Raw genomic sequence first — 18,420 nt, 5'->3', positions numbered from 1 at the left:
TTTGGAGAGGTGCTTTCCTAGGGACAACTGAAAAACCAAATGATACTTCCTAGAGGGTGTTTTCTCATGATGAATGTTCTATCTCGTATTTTTTTTCTCTTCCACTTTTTTCTGTTCTGTAGTTGACAGGCTATTTTTTTCCCTCTCCTAAAATTCTTCTTGCTATGAGTCTTTCTATTATTCCTGCAAGCTTTAAACACTGCTGTGGATGACTTTGCTGCTAGTATGCAGCTTAGGGCCCTGGGAGACACCTGTACTCCTGCTGCCTGATGCAGCAGCAAGGGCTTTACTCTGAATTAAACCAGCCTCTTGTGCCTGTGTTTGATTATCGCTCTTGTTTTCTTCTTTGGGTCTTCTGCTAGATGCACATTTACAGAATTTCCTCCCAGATAATACCTTGCTACTCTTACTAGTGAATACTAGTATTCATTTAGTGAATACTAATTCTAGAGGAAATTAATTATCCTCTGTACTTCACAGGCTATGGAGGAGTAGCAGCACTACTCTGTGCTGTGCGCTCGTGTTTGATGGCAGTGCTACAGTTACAAGATGGACTCACCAGTTGTTCTGATTTTGCCACTGATTAATGACTTAGCTACTGATTTAATTACAGTAGTGCAGTACTAGTGCAAATTGTGGGGACCAGGTTCACATACATCAGAAAGCACAAACCCCCACTGACTTGCTTATACCTCTAGAAATAGCTCCCAATTGCTATGAAATCTCTGATCCTTGCTTCTGCCTGTAACAGTGATTTACTTTGATTTTGTGCTGTCCACAGTAAGTGCCAACAAATGTGAATTCTGCTTTTGGTTCTGAAAAAGACCTGCAAACAAGTTTCTTTACAAAATGTTGCAATGGACTGAGGTGACTCCCTTTAAGAGGTTTCAAGAAAACTGGGGGTTTTTTTCCTCAACCTTGAAAGCAGTGCCACAGGAGGCCTCTGGCTGTGTGAAGCCCTGGAAAAGTGCACATGTTGTGAGACAGCTGAAGTAGTTCTCTGCTGTTTGTACTTCTTATACAAATGCAAGTGACCAGCCTGTGGCATCATTGATCTCTTCCTCAACAGGGAAGATGATGACAGTTTCACAATAACTTCCTAAGGGTGTATTCTGACATGAAACAGAACAGACTCAAACTGGTATTTTAATTAGTGACTATGTAAGTAAAGTATCTTGCTAAAGCACAGATTGATGCATATGGAAGTCGAGCTTGTAAAAGGGCTATTGATTTAATTTGTTGTGATTGATAATGGCTTTAGCAGGGTCATGAATTCTCCCTGCATCTGCTTTTGGAGTAGGTCTTGTATGTGATGGCTCTGTGTGCTACTCAGTGCTGTTATGCTTAAAAGAGGTTTGAAGAGAAGTAAATACATGAGCTTGTGGCAGCTAACTGGAAAATGTAGGGCCTAACACTCTGGTATTTTTGGTCTGAACTTTTAACCATGCTTTTAATTTTCCTGTGTTCTGCAGGTGGTCAGCAGTTCTGAAAGGCTGTGAACCCTGAAGGTGACCTCATATTGCACAGTGACACAATTCCTTTGTGTGGTGATGTGATTCCTCCCCAGCTGCTGCCGACTTAGACCTCAGCTGATGAAGCTAACAAAGACTTACTTTGCCCACAAGGTATCCAGTTCAGAACACACCACCAAATGTTAAACATAGTGGCATGGTGATACACATGAAGGAAGGTGATCTGGCTGCTTTTCTTTCTCAATACAAAGAAGATAGTGTCCATGAATTCAATTACTTTGGAAAAATAATACCACCACAGCACCTTGGCTACCTGTACAAGCAAGAACAAAGGAGCAGGAGATCAGTATCTGTCCCTACAAGTGCTTAAATATTACTGTACTACTTCACTCCCTAGGCATGCAACATCCCATAAGGCATTAATATGCTACTGAAGGAGAAGCATTGAGCTCTGGCTTCAATTTTATTTTGCTTCTTAATGAAGCAGTTTTTTTAAAAAACACGCATCATCTTTTATGCAATTGTATAAATATATAATTGTCAAAATATAATTTAAGAAATATAAACTTTGAGGAAGGGTTTTCTAATTGTTCTGGGTTTTTTTTCAAAGATATAGTTTTGTGGGTGGGTTTTTGTTTTATTTGGGGGGGGGTTGTTGTTTTTTTTTTTGTCTTTTTTAAGGGTGCTACCATTTTCTTGACACTGAACAGATTTTGCTGCCAGATTCTTTTTTTTTTTTGAAAAATCTAAATTTGATACCCAATGCAATTAAATATATCCTCCTCTAGAGTAGAGATGTTTTATCAGAGCTCAGGATGTGCCCTAGGACAGTTAAAGACAGTTAAAAGATAAAGGAGAAAAACATTTCTTTTGAGGGGAAAAAAGTATTTAACTGACCTTTTCCTAGCACAGACAAATTTTGAGAGTTGGGGAAAATTACATAAATTAACCAGTCTTTCTGTCCTTGAGGTCTAATGTCATCTAGAAAGTAAACCTGATGTGGGGAATAACAAAGGGTTTAATACATGGAATTGCTGTGATGCAGAAGTAAGGGCTGAAACTACAGATGAGTCAAGCCAGCAAAATGTCTCTGCAGTTTTCTAGAGTTTATAGTTGGGCTTAAATCCATTTCCTGCTCCTGCCCAACAAGAGTTACATTTTAGATGACTGATTTTTGTTCAAAGTTTTTAAATTATGTAATTCTCAGTTTTAATAGGCAACACTGTTTTGACTAGAAGTCTTGATATGTGGCTTTTCAAAATGCTTCCTGTCCTGCTTTCCTCTGCAAGGATGCACCTATATTGAATCAAAAATGTAACACTTCTTGTTTTCTACCTGTTGTTAGGCAACCTGACTAAAACCCTCATGTTAGAGATGTTACTGAGAGCAGCCTTCTAACTGCCATGAACGCAGAGGTGTTGCATCAAGGATGTGGAGGGGAATGACTGCTCTGGATGCTGATGTGGATGCTTTCGTCTCTCACCCGGATATCGGCCTCCCCTGCACTGTGGAGGTTCTGACACTGCAAGTTGTAGCCGCCTTCCCATGTGGCAAGGATGAGCTGGAACAGAAAACAGAGGAATTACATTCATGAACAGATGGAATGGTTTTTCCCCCTGCAGTTGTTCTGTTCTCAGTGGTAGGTACTGACTCCTTCCATGAACTGGTGCTCTTAAACTAGACAACTTGCTAATATTGTCTCTTTTGAAAGACAGTTAAGCTGGAGATAAGAAATTATGCATTTCTTCTCTTTCTCTGGCTTTAGAGCCTTCAAGGCATCCATTAAAACCTCTCATTACTTAATACATCTCCAAATCCTTGCTCCAAAGCAAACACCAGAATATTATATCTCTATCCTCAAGCAGTATGGACAGAGCTTAACACAGCTACTTGTGCAAAGCTGTCCTTGAGAAAAATTCCCTGATGCCAGGCAACTAGAAGGCAAATGCCAAGTAGCGCAATGGGAGAAATATCTCCTAATGCCATACATGTCTCCTTAGTGTACACTGTTAAATGCTGGAGGAAGTGAAGGAGAGCAGGCACAGAGCTGAATGGAGGCGTGAATAGGCCCACAAGCAACTTCTTAGACTCTGCACGTCACACGGGGAAGCAGACAGAGCAATGAAATATCAGAGTGCCACATTGGGATGGAGCAGGTTTCTAGAAAACCATATGGTGGTTTTTCATATGGAATATTTTTATAGTAACAGCCACCTAAAGCACTCAGCAGCCCTTTTAGAAGAGGGAGCATCATCTCTTGCTGATAAATGCCATGTAGAATCCGTTCATTTTGAAAAGGCCTTGCTTGTTCTCGAATGAGTGTAAAGTGGGTTTGGGGGCAAACTGAGAAACTCATGTTCTGGGGTCCCTCTGCAGATGCTGCAGTGAGCAATGGTGGGAGAAATGCATTGAAGTGTTATGCTGTAAGCAGAATTGCAAGATGCTGAGAGAAGTGGGTTGCTTTCAATTCTGGAGCCACATTCACAGGGGTGGTGTGTGTCAGCAGAGAAGGGATGACTTTTCCCTCTAGTTCATGCTGAAAAGAAGTGTCCTGTGTTGAATGTGTGGCAGTCCATACAAAAGTGAAGCAGAGACATTCTCAGTGCTCAAACTGAATTAATTCCTGGAGTAAGTACATTAAAAATTATTATTGATAATATTTGGAGGATTAGAAAGTAGCCTAGAATGCTTATTATAAATTCACATTAAAATGCATTGACACCTGGAGAACCAGGGTCTTCTACAATTTTTTTCTGAATTAAAATTCAGATTGTCTCTGTAATATGAACTTGGCTGTTTTAGGTGGCCAAAATAACCCACAGAAATTGCAGAGAGAGATGACAACACAGTAAATGAGTGTTTTATAGATAACTGATATGTAACAATTGAAACAAACACATTCCTTTACAAGCAACTTGTATGTTGCAGGATTCTGCATCTGGGATAGAGCAACCCTGGTGATGTGTACAGACCAGGGAATGAGAGCAGCCCCATGGAGAGAGATGTGGGTGTCCTGGTCAGTGGCAAGTTGAACATGAGCCAGCAGTGCCCTGGCAGCCAGGAGGGGCAGCCGTGTCCTGGGGGGCATCAGGCCCAGCATCGCCAGCCAGGCAAGGGAGGGGATTGTCCCACTCTGCTCTGCACTGGGGCGGCCTCACCTCAAGTGCTGGGGGCAGTTTTGGGTGCCACAATATGAGAAAAGATATTGAGCTATTAGAGACCATCCAGGCCATGATGATGGTGAAAGTTCTGGAGGGGAAGCCATGTGAGGAGCTGCTGAGGGCACTTGGTCTGTTCAGCCTGGAGGAGACTGAGGGGAGACCTCATTGCAGTTACAACTTCTTTGTGAGGGGAAGAGGAGGGGCAGACACTGAGCTCTTCTCTCTGGTGACCAGTGACAGGACCCAAGGGAACAGCACGAAGCTGAGTCAGGGGAGGTTTAGGTTGGATATCAGTAAAAAGTTTTTCACCCAGAGGGTGTTTGGACACTGGAACAGGCTTCCCAGGGAAGTGGTCACAGGACCAGGCCCAACAGAGTTCAAGAAGTGTTTGGACAACACTCTCAGGCACATGGTGTGACTGTTAGGGTGTCATGTGCAGGGCCAGGAGTTGGAGTCAATCATCCTGATGGGTTTCTTCCAACTTGACATGTTTTATGAAACTTTTTTGCTGGTGCTGAACAGTTAAATCAGGTCAGTAGTATCTCAAGGTTTTGGGTTTGGTTTTTTTTCAAGTATTTAATTGATAGCTTCTATGTTGGAAAATGAGATGAAAAAACCCTTAGAGGCTCATAAAGAAAATATTCCTTTTCAACATCACAGTTTTTTAATTTGGTAATCAGGAAATCTGGAACTCCTTAAAAATGGTCAGCATGCAAATGGAGAGCAAACTTTGGGGTGAGAATACCACTCTGACTGCAGGGTTTTATTTAATTTCTTTTGTTCATTCTTCCATGATTTTAAAAATGCCAGATTTTTCAGATCATTCTGTTTGTATGTTCCCCAGTCATTTTACTTGGCAGAAGAGTTTCCTCTGGTTTGTGTCTGCATTTCAAGAGCCAGCAGCTTAGACTGAAGATCTTGACTTTTTTTAACCTCAGTCTTTCACGTCAGCTTTTCTGTAGCTCAGCATTTCTATTCTCTGTTGTAGGTGCCTTATACACTACTGTGTCCCCTTTAGGGAAAAGAAAAGAATTCACTTTGAGTTTTGACTCCTCTGATTTGCAAGATAATTTCCAAGACTTCTGTCTAACTTCCTAATAAAATTAGTGTGGAAATTCGGAAAGCAGAGAGTAATTTTTACGGGATCCTGGTGATCCTAGGCCATGACTTTCCTGTTGGCTATCAATGATGTGGAAGGTAGGCAGCTCACCCAATGGTGCCAAATGAGACACCTGCATATCTGGAACAGAAACCAGCACCTTGACACAAGACATTTTGGTACCAGGTCTCTTTTTCTCTGAAACAAACCCCATACATTACTTTTACTGTTTCAGTCACGTTTCCTTTCCTACACTGAGCACTCACAATGCTGCAGAGCTGATGGCGTTACTAATTACTCAGAGATGGTGCAAGGGCAGGATCTATCAAAGCGATGAGAAATCCTCTCTCTCCTTCAAAACACAAATTCTCTCCCTCTAGAAAACAATTCTTTGAATTCTTTGTATTCTTGGCAGCCTATCCTGAAAATAATATTAAAACAAGTATTGTTTGAAGCTACTTGGAAAAACAGATCATGTAAAGAGTAAAGTACTGCCTTGTGAAAAATTTTTGCTAAGTAGCAACATCCTGTTAATTAGTAGTTTTCCTCTTTTGCTGTTGCTCATATGTCGTTGTTAACAGATTCCTGTTTTTACACAAATAAATGACTTCTATTCATCTACTCAAGTCTCAACAGCACAAGGATTCACGCGAGTTGTTTTGCCACCTCAGTCCAACTCCTGCCTTAATTCTGTAAATGGGGGATCGGAGTGTTCAGAATTGAAAGTTGGTTCCTCTGTCAGAAGTTTCAGTGGTGGGGGGTGGGCAGCAGGTACCAAAAGATTACATAATCCTCTCACCTCACTGAGTAGCAGACTAAGCATTAAGAGCCTGACCCAGGGGCCTGTGCCCTACTCATTTCAAGCTTTCAACTTCAAAAATCTCACAGCTGTAGCTTGTTTTTTATCTGTTCTCCATATCTAGGCTAGAAAGGAAAGTGAGGTGATTTTCTGAATAGATATTGCCATTTCTACTGACTGCAGGTTCTCTGTGCATGGTTGGACTTTCTCAGAGAGCAAATGCCTGGAATAAGCAATAAAGCATTCTCCCTTGTCCCAGAGCAGGAGGAAGGCAGAGGGTGAGGCATCAGCATCTGGCTACATCTGGCTGGTGACCAGCGGTGTTCCTCAGGATCAGTTCCAGGGCCAGCACTGTTCAGTGTATCTGTCAGTGATCTGGGGGCACAAATTGAATGCCCCATTAGCAGGTTTGCTGATGATATGAAACAGGGAGGTGCTGTTGACTCACTTGAGGGACAAGAGTCCTTGCAGAGGGATAGAGTGCTGCATTGGGCAGCATCAATGAGAGGAAATTTAACAAGTCCAAATGGCTGGATCTGGCTCCTGGGATGGAGTATCATGGGCACGAGTATGAGCTGGAGGAGCAATGGCTGGAGATCAGCGCTGTGGAAGGGGATCTGGGAGTGCTGGTCAGCAGCAGCTCCGTGTGAGCCATGGTGTGCCCTGGCAGCCCCAAGGGCAAAGCTCGTCCTGGGGTGCATTGAGCACAGCACAACCAGCCAGTCAGGAGAGGGGATTATCCTACTGCATCAGCCTCACCTTGAGCACTGGGTGCAGGTCTGGACCCACCATTTAAGAAGATCCTTGAACAAAGAGCAACAAAGGTGGTGACAGGGCTGGAAGCAAGTCCTATGAGGAGCAGCTGAGGACTTTGGTTTTGTCTGACTTGGAGAGAAGGAGGCTGAGGGGGTGACCTCGTTATCCACAGCTTCCTGAGGAGAGGAAGGGGCGAAGGAGGTGCTGAGCTCTACTCCCTGGGAGATAGGAATAGTGGGACATGTAGGAATGATTCCAAGCTGCACCAGGGTAGATTTTGACTGGACAATATGAAGCAATTCTTTACCACAAGGGTGGTCAAACCCTGGAAAAGGCTTCCTAGAGGGGTGATTAATGCCCCCAGCCTGTCAGTGTTTAAGGGGCATTTGGTCAGTGCCCTTAACAGCATGCTTGGACTTTTGGTCAGCCCTGAAATGGTCAGGCAGTCCCACTAGGTGTTTGCTGTGGGTCCCTTCCAACTGAAATGGTCTATCCAGTACATGGTCTGTCTATACAGAACCAGCTAAGAAGGAAAGCTAAAAACTAATACGGAAGTTAGTATTACAGTAATTACAATTCCTCTTAAAATTCCAGAGCACCAGTGTCCTTGTAAAACAAAACAGAGCAAGATGTTCTTATGGGTATGATGTTTTACTGGGTTTTCTAAGGCACTCCAGCCCTCAGACCAATTAAAATGACTTGATATGACCACTATTCTCAAGCAATTGTGGTCTCACTAAACCAAGTAAAGGAGACTAATCTATCTATGTAGCACAAAGAAGGGCTTAACTTGCAGTGCTGTGAATCGCTTATTTCCCTTGGCCAGCGGAGATCTTTGTTAGTCCTTGTGAATGGTAGTTCCTCCCTGGATCTATAGGCTTGGATAAAATAGTCCTAAAAGCAGTTACCTGATGGCCTCATCCCAAGGAAAAAGAGCCACTCAGGGCAGTGTCTCAGGAAGGAGAGAGAAATGACATTTTCTTTTTTATCTTAAATGAATTTTAGAATGGACTGCCTGAGAAGATTATCAGTGTCTAAAAACTGAGACCAGATATTAATAATCACACATGTTTTTCCTTTTTTTGGTTTTTAAAGGGAGAAACCATTTCCTTGCCTGTAATATGACTCACTTCCACAAGCATGCAACATCTGAACTGTCTTGCTATACCCAAGAGGCTGGGGTGAAGCACACTACAAGGTTACTGAGGCCATCACACTTTTACATGCTAATTCAATGAAAAGAGGAAGGTACCATTAATCATCTTCAACTTGTCATTAAATCAGAAGATTTGCTCATGTGTAAAACCTCATCATATGAAGTTTTATTCTTGATTTCCCATAAGGTTCTACTGAATTATATTTGGATGTGCATGTGAGATCCAGAGCACTGCCCTTTTCGATGATCAGGTTAAATGTTCTACTGAAATGCAGAGCTCAGAAAGGTCAGAATGAAAGATAAGGAGAACACAGAGGATGAAAACTGAGATGTGAGGACAACAAGTCCAGCTGAAATAACTGCAGGCAAGGAGAGCAAAGTCAGCTCCTCAGCTCTCCAAAAAAATTATTCAATTAAGATAGAGGAACACCTGGTAATTTAACTCTATTCACACAAAGTTCTTAATCAAAAGAGGTGTTTGCTCTTGTCCTTACATTTCACTGCTTTACAATGCACTCTCAGTGACCTTTTGCTCTCTAGGTTTTTCTTTTTCCCACTTCTCCTTTCTTCAAATGATAGAGAAATGCTCCTGACCTCTTCTGGTTTCTCACTTTGTTTGTTTTCTCTTGCTGCCCTAAGGTACAAATAGTCTTTCAGTACTAAACAATTGCTTCAAAGAAAGGCTTCACCTCAAGCACCAATACTGATGGATCTAGAATCCTTCTGTACTTCTATACTTAATTTACGTTTGCTAACTTCTGAGCAATTAATGAAGGAGTAAACAATAATTTATCACAATCTTACAAAAGAAACCCAAACCCAATCAAAACAAAACAAACACCAAAAGCAAGATTATGTTGAAGTTGGATTTCTACAGTAAAATTCCAGGACAGTTCGAATTGGTTAGGATCTTTTTCACCTTTCCTCATCATCTGCACTGTTAAAGCTTTACTTAGAACTTGTGCTACACAAACTATCTTTTTAACGCTTGCATAGATAGGAAGCAAGTATTTCTGATGTGAGCCCTTATAATGATGGAATAAAACAGAGTTTAAGTGCTCCTGGTTTTGATTTGCTCCTTTTGTTTTTTCCCATTATGCCTAATTCAGGCATTACTTTCTAGTAGTATCTGAGGTACAATCTCAATTGCAGTGTGCAGGGCTAAAAGTGGTGGCTCATGGCCCTGATCCTTCTGGCACTCCTGGGAATGCTCACACTATCTTGGCATCTACGGATATGGAAGTTATGGTTATAATTCAGAAATTGGACTTAATGTGGGATGAATTTTCGTCTCCTAGAAACAGCTGAAGTGCAGTTGATTTACTGCTTTTTATTTTATTTAATCCTGCAAGGTAGAAGACTTTTTTTTCTGGCTCTTCTAGAAAGGTTAATGCAGTGGGCTGGCAATACTTGTGAGTTCTGCTCTTCTCCCTTTGCTCTGAAATGAGGGGTCCTCACATGCTAGTCCTGCTTCCCCACATGGATGTGGTTGCTTGCTTACAAATCCCATGGATTTGTAATAAGTCTGAGAAGCTACCTGGGGATACAGGCAGCTTGAGACATCACGCCACCCCTCTGCTAATGACACATATCTCTAGATCTCCTTTTTAATCTGACCCAAATGGTGCTAGTGTCCTGGTTTTCTCAGTGCCTGATCAACAGAAGGACTTGAGTGAGACCTTGATGACCAGCAGAGATTTGATTTAAATAGGGCAGAGGTGATACTGCTGGGGAAAGCAGCCTAAGACTGTGGCAGAGATTATGTCTATTCCAATTAGTGAGAGAGAGTATCCTCACCTGAGTAATTTCAGAATTCAGACATCAGCACTGGTCTCCTGTGTTTCCAGCTTTAATTTATCACTAGACTTGTGACAACTTGGCCTCTAGTGCCTCAGGCTGCATCCCTGAAGTGTGGTTTGTAGGGACATGAAATAATTTTAAAATATGCACAGATGTGATGGTTTTTCCCAGTAAGATGGTTTACTGCTCATAGTTGCTATTTTTAGCATCTTAAGAAAAGATTTGTGTAGAGAATATGCATATATTTCTAAGGGAAATAATTAGAAGTTTTGATTTTGGTTAAAATAAAAAGGTGGTGGCTGTATTTCCTTATTCAGGACTTCACAATGTTCTAAACATTGTTGGATCAGTAGAGTTGATCTGGGTCTATGAGAACCTACTGGTACAGGAAAGTACACAATAACAAACTTCTGACGTGCGTTTCTTTGGTAGCAGCAAAGGTGGAAGGAATTGTCTTCTGCCTCCTTGGCAGCTCACCTGCAGCTTGCCCAATTTAAGCACAGGACCTGTGTCTAAGCTTCAGGTACTTGAAAGAAATGTGCTCCAAACCCCAGTGCCAACTTCTCCATCATATTCAACTGGGGAAGGAAAGCACCTTTGACAACTTCAAGAAAATCTATGTGCCTAACTCAGAAGTATAAACTAAAGTCTTACGAGCTGCCCTTCTGTGAGGCCTTCAGTGGCACCTAACTCTTTGTTGACTCAAAAATTTTGAGACATCTCAGTAGGATGAGGGCATCTGGGCAGAGCTGTTTATCTTTAGACCTTGTCTTTTGGGGATGGTAGGGGTATCTGACCTTATGCTAATGGTACATCTTAGATTTGTCCTGCAGCTGTTCCTCCAAGTACTTTGCGGATTGCTTGACCTAAAAGCTCAGAGATAAAATCGGCTCCCAGATAGTTCATGCCCACGGTGCAGGGCATGGAGCTCTGGCTCAAAAGAGGAATCTGCCCTTGGAGATTTAAAACCAGCCCTTTTGTTATGACTCTTTGCTATAACCTTTGTCTTCTTGCCTTGAGGGGGAAATCAACTGTCATGAAGTGCCAACTATAACTAGTCAGGAGGTGAGGGTGAGGAGATGAAGAAGTGAAATCACAGGTACCTCCATCAGCAGGTTTACAATGTTTCTCATTTAATCCATCATGTGGGACAGGCTGTATTTGCAGATACACCCTTTCTTGTGAGCGAGATTTTTTTTTTCTTTTGAATGCCTAAGAAGAAACTCCTACATTCTGGAGCTATTGCAAGAAATGCTCTGTGGCACCTTATAAACAAAACAAAGAATGATGGTTGGTTATGGGGGTTTTTTGGTGGGTTGTGTGTGTATAGGGGAGGAATGTGTTTTATTTCTATTGTAGAGCTTATTATTTTGTGATTTATCCCCGATACAGAGACCAGAGGGGTTTAGACACAGTGAGAGGATGGAGGAATAAAACAACTGTTATAGATGTGTCTAACCAGGAATTGATCCTGAATCACAGTCAGTAGAAGGATCAGCTGTGTTTACATAAGGAACCACCATACAGAATGTGTTAAATATAGGTAACTCTTGCTTTAAAGAGCTTACTCTCCACAAAAGACAGGGAGCATAGGGGGTATAGAAGCTTTGGAAATTAGATAATTTGAAGTATTGAATCACCATGACTTTATTTGGCGCTGAAGATGATTTCTGCTCTCCCATTTGCCTGTTTTTCTTCAGCAGGGATATGCTACCTCAGGCAGGACTGCAAGTCTTAACTTCACAGGAGAAGCTATGATAGGAGCCAGGCAAGCAGACTAAGAGAAAATACAGAGCCAGTATTATGGAAGTGTGTTTTGTACAGTGTAAAACCAGCCTGGCTGACAGTCCAGAGCTAAGAGTGAAATATGCAGTAGAACAGCTGGCAGATCAGTGCAGATCAGCCATCATGTTCCCTGGGTTCCCAAATTTGCAGAATGTGGGGTTGTGAGCTGGCACTGCCAGCCATGCCCAGCTGCAATCTGGGAGGTGTAAATCAGCAGCCTCCAGCCTCAGAATCAGGGTCTCAAGGGACTAATCTGAGGACTAATGCAACTCAGTGACTGTCTGCAGCAAAGTTAGCCTCAGGAAGGATGGAGCAGGAAGGCAGCTGAACAGGAGGTGGCTAAATACAGTTCCTACCAGGATGTGAAGGTGGTTAAAACCAATTTGCTTCATTCATGCAAATGAGACCTGCTAAAATTTTCTTTGTTCTTCCATTTATTTACTTGTGGCAGGCCAAATCAGACTGCTAGGGAAAGGGGGCATCAGTATTGTTTTCTATTCAGTTAATCCTTTTTGCTGAGTCCTGCTACTGCAGCCAGTTATCTGTATACCTTCAAGCAAAATGGGGATTTAAACATCAAAGTGCTAATTTAAATTCTGGAGGACAATCATTGTGGAGTCATCAAACCTTCCAGCAATTGTTCTGGTTTCTCCTTTGCTCTAAACCTTATCCTGCACTCCCAGACACCCACAGCAGCCTCTGAAGCCAGCTAGAGCATTGACCAGGACAAAGCTCTGAATAACACAATCAGTCCTTTGCACAAAGGCACAAACCTAAACTGCTCCTCAGCCATTTGACCAGGCCAGTCACTTGGTATTCAGCTCAAATTAATTTAAAACTTGAAATCTTCGGGGGTCCTGTTCGGCTTCTGAAAAGTTTCTTGTCCAACCAACAAAAACTTTTGTGGGTTTTGTCTTCTAGTGTTTATTTTTAAGGGCTTCAAGTCGTGAGTGTTAACACCATAATATTAAAAGTACCTCAATTATCAAAAGACTGAAAATGGGCAGCCCACAAATAATATCCAAATAGTGACTTTTGGCTTCTGTTTCCCTCTGCAGAGGCAAAACCACACATGTCTGCTGAATCCTGTTTGAATCCTCTGCTGTTGCAAAATCATCAGATGCATTCAAACCTCTCTTCTGGTTCTAAATGGATCCTGAATTATATGAGCATGTTCCTTCCTGATAAGTACTTGGGAAATAATCTGTGTGACCATATTCAGCCTCCAAGCCCCACAGCCCTTGCTTTTGGATGAAGTGGTAAGTTTTTAACATCGGTCTTTTACTGTCTGACTATATGAGGAAAGCTTCTTAGTCACAAGAGCAGAAAAATAACACTGAATTGCCAATACCATAAATAAATCAGTACTTACTCTCATCTAAAAATCTGTTCATATTTAAGCATGGGTATGGAAAAATCATTCCACGGACAGTCATATGAATAAAACCCAATGTATGGCATTTTCATGGGTGCTGAAGAACAAGATACAGGCATATTTGAGCTGAGTGACTGTTGCAGACTCAAAGTAATGCCTGTGGATATGGTCCTGGCAGCAAAGACCTGTCACCAGGTGTGGACTGTAGCTCAGGAAGGACAGCCAAAACATGCCAAGATCTAAGATGAGAAGGGACTCTTTTTTTTATACATTAAATTTATTTTTCTGTTGATTTTAACTTTTCTAGCAAAACTGCCTGTCACTAAGGTATTTCTGCTAAAAACTGTATCTTGGTCACCTTTCTCAGCTGTGCTGCATGGAAGAGCACTTACCTCTATGAGCATGTAGAAGGAGAGCAGTGTGATGCCCAGGTTATACACGATGAGGTGAGCCCTGAGAGAGAAAGGAGGCCTGTTCTTCATGAACTTGTTGCCCAGCCATATGCAGAGTAGATATGCTCCAGTAAGGAAAAATGTGGGAAGGTAAGAGTCCAAAAGGAACCATCCTCTAACCCTGGGATCTAAAAAAGAAACACACAGAGCAGGAAATTAAGATATGGTAAAGTATTGCTAAAATAAGGCAGAACACATCATGAAAAAAATTGCTAAAAGTGTGAGATGGAATCAGCCATTCTTTCCTCACAAGAGCTATCCATTGCTTTCAACTCACCAAAACTGCATGATAAGCCTCAGAGAATGTGGGCTGAAAACTGCATAGAATTCTCTAATAATGTAAGGTCACCTAAATCACCCCCTTTTAACAGTAAAGAGAAAATGAAGGGGAAAAGCCCATTCTTATATGCTTTTAAAAATTTAATTTAATGTTTTAATTTAATATTTATTTAAATCCTGTCTTAATCTGCTCAACGGACAGTTTGCAGATAGTATTAAACACAAAGTATGCAGGTAATGTTGCCACAGCTCATGTGTTATTTTAATTCTGCACTTGCCATACAGGTAGGAAGGTATACAACACTGGCTAGAAGATGTTCATACGAGGGGAGGACTTTTCCAAAACATTAAATATGAAAAGCAAGCAGCAAATGTTTACTTTGATGGTTATCGAAGATTTTTGGCTGGGCAAGGCCTTGCTTTCTCACAGTTTCTGTCGCACTTGCCTAGTCCTGAAATGAAATATTGAGGTCAAATCCTGCTTGCCCTGTTCACACAAGTAATCCCATTGGCAGTAATCAGATAGTTCAGTGTATATGAGCAAAGTCTAATCCCAGATGCCAAGCGGGAGGCACCGCTTTGTTGTCGTATGAGCAACTGGATGTCATGAGCGAAAGGGGTGTGCTTTCTTTTCTTTTTTCTTTTTCCAAGATGCAGCAAAACCTAGAGTTAATTTTTCATAGCAACGTTCTTCAGCCGCTTACCTATGGAAAGAACAAGGGGGCATCACAGCTAGATTTTAGAATTACTTATGAAGTAAGTGAATAAAGAAGTCAGTGAGGAGTTGTTGTGCAGGTCACACAGAAAACAGTTCTTTCTGTTCTTGGAAAGATGTTTTGGCTCTTGGAAAATGTTTTAAATTACTTAGTTTATTTTTTTACAAAGGCCAAGATTACACTAAAAATCATAAAAGAAAAGCTATTCATAGTGTATGAAAAAAACATTCTGCTATTTTTCTGCCTGTGTTGAATTTGGAAAAGACTGGGCGATGGATGATGCACAAAGCAAATGTGGCCAAGTGTTTAGTAATTAATTGCAATTTTGCTGTACTGTATTCTTTCCAACAGTTCCTTCCTTAGAAATACATGCATACAGGTATACGTAAAGTGAAATTTTAAGTATGTTAGAGTAATTTGTGTATGAGCCAGGCTTTGATCATCAGCTTTCTTTCTAATTACATTTTTCTTCAGCTTATCCATCACAGTGGCTGTAACAGTCATCTGTTGAATTTGGACCCCACAAGGGATGTTAGCTTTTTGTCTTGTGGGAAAGACTTTCAACCAGACCCCCACTAACATAGAAGTCCAATGCTCTCCTGCTTTTGACTCTCCCTTTTGGGCTCCCAAAAACCTCTAAGGGCAGAGAGGTGTAGGATTAAAGCAATTACAACAGCACAATCCTTCCTTTTAGGGCAGCCTTGCTTTGTTGTGCATTACCAAGCTAGAACGCCTGTTGTCTGTCTTCAGATCTCAATGCTTATTAGGATCTCCTCAGTGTGAGAAGGAAACACTTCAAACAATCTCTTAAAGCTCACAAGCCATGTGTGAAGCACTGGAATGAATGTTTTAGAGGTGATTCTGCTCCCTTATGAGCTCTCAACACAACACAGAAGTCATAGGACAGGTAAAGGTTTCATGTGTAAGTGTTGATGTCTTAGGAGTGTGTGTTTTAGGAGAATAAGGATTTAATTTATTTAATTGTTATCCTAAACAAAGATGTAGAAAGCAGTCATGTCAGCAAGACTGCTATCTAAGGAAAGGTCTCCCACCCGAGGATTGCAACACTCGGTGCATAAAGGTTACATGCACAAAGGCAAACTGGCATCAGTAGATAACAAAACTGCATGTTTGCTCAAAGAGGAAAAGTATCCAGAAGAGTTCAGAATACAAATTAAACTACACAGAATAAATTCCACCCCAGTATGCCCTCAGAAAGTTTCCATTCTGCTGTGAGTGGCCACAAGCATGTGGGGTGATCCACACAAAAGCAGAACTCATGTGCTTGTTCAGGTCAGCATGTCAAGTATTTTTAAGTTCTATACTATTTCGGTTTCAAGAGAAATAGTTAAAACGTGTACCCCTCCTGAATATTTTCCACCACGACCTCAATGCCTTGAAGAGTAAGACAGTTTCTGGCAGAAAGTGGGTTTATAAAGGGCAGCCAAGGAACGTGACTGCTTTGTTTTCACTTCCACTTATCCCTGAATGACAAGCAGAGGGAGGTTTTTATGTGTCAAGAAGGGGGAGGAAAGGGAACGTATTTCAAAAGAAGTTATCAGAAGAATGAGAGATGAAAAGTATTTCTGTTGACCGACAGTTAAATCTCCGTGTTCAAGCTCTATAAAGGTACACTGTCAGTAGGAGAAAGGATTATTTTTACAGTATTGAAGTAGCATAGCATCTGAAATTGAGACCAAAGCAGTGAATAAAGTCACAGTGGGAAAGCACTGGACTACAGCAGGGGAAGGAGCAGGCGCCCACAAGCTCTGATCGCTCAGTGAATGAGCTCATTCACGGTCTCTGGCCATGATGTGCCAAACCCTTGGGGTGAAATCCTGGCTCGTTTGAAATGAGTGGCAAGCCTCCCAGGCTCTTTAAAGGTATCAGGCTTTTATCAATGAGGTTTAGAAACATTTTGATTCAAGTTTCTGTATAGCTTTGGCCAGTCAGTGTCTGAGTAGATTCAGGCCTTTTTAGGTGCAGAGGGTAGATGGGTTTGCACCAGTGCCTTGCTACTCATCATAGTCTACTAAGGAAAAGTGCTTATTACTTTATCAAAGTTTAAATAAAATATGTCTCTTCTTGACCACCTCTGTTTCTTTCACAGATAAAACAAATAGCCAGTTAACTAGATTTAGCTCCTGCAATTCAATATTACTTATTTTTGCATAACACCAAACAATACTCTGCAGATGAAGGGTGGAAAAATGATCTCTCACAGGAGAAAATTGCTATTTCACGTGTTCTCAATTTGCCTTGAGCCTAAGAACCATATGGACCAACACCAAATTGAAAGACCAGCCCTTATTAAGAGATGCAACCAATGGGTAGGTATATGGCTACTGTTCCCTGATCCAAAGGACTTGTTCTGCTAGTTCAAAAGCAGACATGGAGGTAAATGGTAAATTTATCTACAAAGCCCAGCTGATACCAGTGAATGAAGGTACAAAATACGCTGATATACAAAAATCAAATCCAGGTCTCTGATAGTCTGTCCCTCATTCTAGTTGGGCAGTACTTTAGCTTGTGTCAACCTCGTACTCCCAATGTGGCAGAGATTGCCTCTGGGAAACAAAGCATGGGTTTCTGTCTCTTCTAGTGCCCTCATACACATCTGGTAATGATGACAAAGACCTGCATAGTGATACAAGTATTTCAGGAGTTACTATCTAAACTATAAACAATAAATAGGGGATTGGTTTTTAAAATAATAGAGTGCTGTTACCTATCCTTTTAATCCATCTTGCTGCTGAATGAAATGTGTACTGTGGATGGAAATCAGTAGAGAGAAAGAAGAAGAATAATTTGTGCGTTCAGATGTTTGGGGAAAGCCCTCAAATTCATTAGATATTCATCTGTGGGGTCATTCAATTTAAAACCGATTGTGGTTTATTGTGAATTATTTATGTGAATTATTTATGTGGATAAACACACTGGAGGGAGCTGTGCTATTCAGGAAATGCATGGTACTGTGTCATTATACCACCAGTTAAATTAAAGATCAGAGTGAAGAGGCATGGACAAACTTCAGCATTGATGTCTGGAGAAGGATGGTGATGTACTTGGCAAGCAATACAAATAATACTTGTTTAATGGAAGTGCTTTCTAAAAGCCCAAAGGGATCTCTGTGCTATTCAAAATTGGATCAACTATAGTTTATTCCTTCAGACAATTTGTCTGGACCAACAAGGAAAGAGGAATGAAAGAGAACATCATGTCCATTTGGGAAAAAAAACCAACAAAAACAAAACACCAAAACCCCAAAAAGTAGTGCTTTTATTCTTCTGATCACATTTCTTTGTTACCACTAAAATGTACTATTTTAGAAGCCATTAATAAAACCTATTTTACTTTAACCACTTCTGCTGCAATATTCAAGCTGTTCAGTGTTTCTTCGCTGGAAATCATTCTTTCAAACTTCACATCTACTGTATAGATGATGGAAAAAAAATTTGTAGCCATCCAGCCAGCTAAGAAAAGTAAGAATTTCTTTGGTTTAAGAACACTACATTTTCTCTTTTCCTTCCAATTAAGCAAGAAATTCTGTGACATAGAGAACATTTACTG

General features: G+C 41.2%; 1 protein-coding gene across 2 annotated transcripts in view; it reads right to left on the bottom strand.

Moving 5' to 3' along the window:
- The window catches only part of ELOVL2 (ELOVL fatty acid elongase 2), a 49,135-nt gene that overhangs the window by 5,618 nt on the left and 25,097 nt on the right, over nt 1-18,420 (bottom strand). For both annotated transcript variants that reach the window (XM_069008107.1, XM_069008106.1), the window contains 3 exons: nt 13,796-13,983; nt 2,956-3,033; nt 1,614-1,785 (listed from right to left, as the gene is read on the bottom strand). In XM_069008107.1, coding sequence (XP_068864208.1) covers nt 1,614-1,785; nt 2,956-3,033; nt 13,796-13,983 — 438 coding nt within the window. The remainder of the gene's footprint in view (nt 1-1,613; nt 1,786-2,955; nt 3,034-13,795; nt 13,984-18,420) is intronic.

This window comes from Aphelocoma coerulescens, chromosome 2, assembly GCF_041296385.1.
Source record: "Aphelocoma coerulescens isolate FSJ_1873_10779 chromosome 2, UR_Acoe_1.0, whole genome shotgun sequence".
NCBI lineage: Eukaryota > Metazoa > Chordata > Aves > Passeriformes > Corvidae > Aphelocoma > Aphelocoma coerulescens.
The sequence above is the reverse complement of the archived record's forward strand: the minus strand, read 5'-3'. Positions and strand labels throughout refer to the sequence as shown.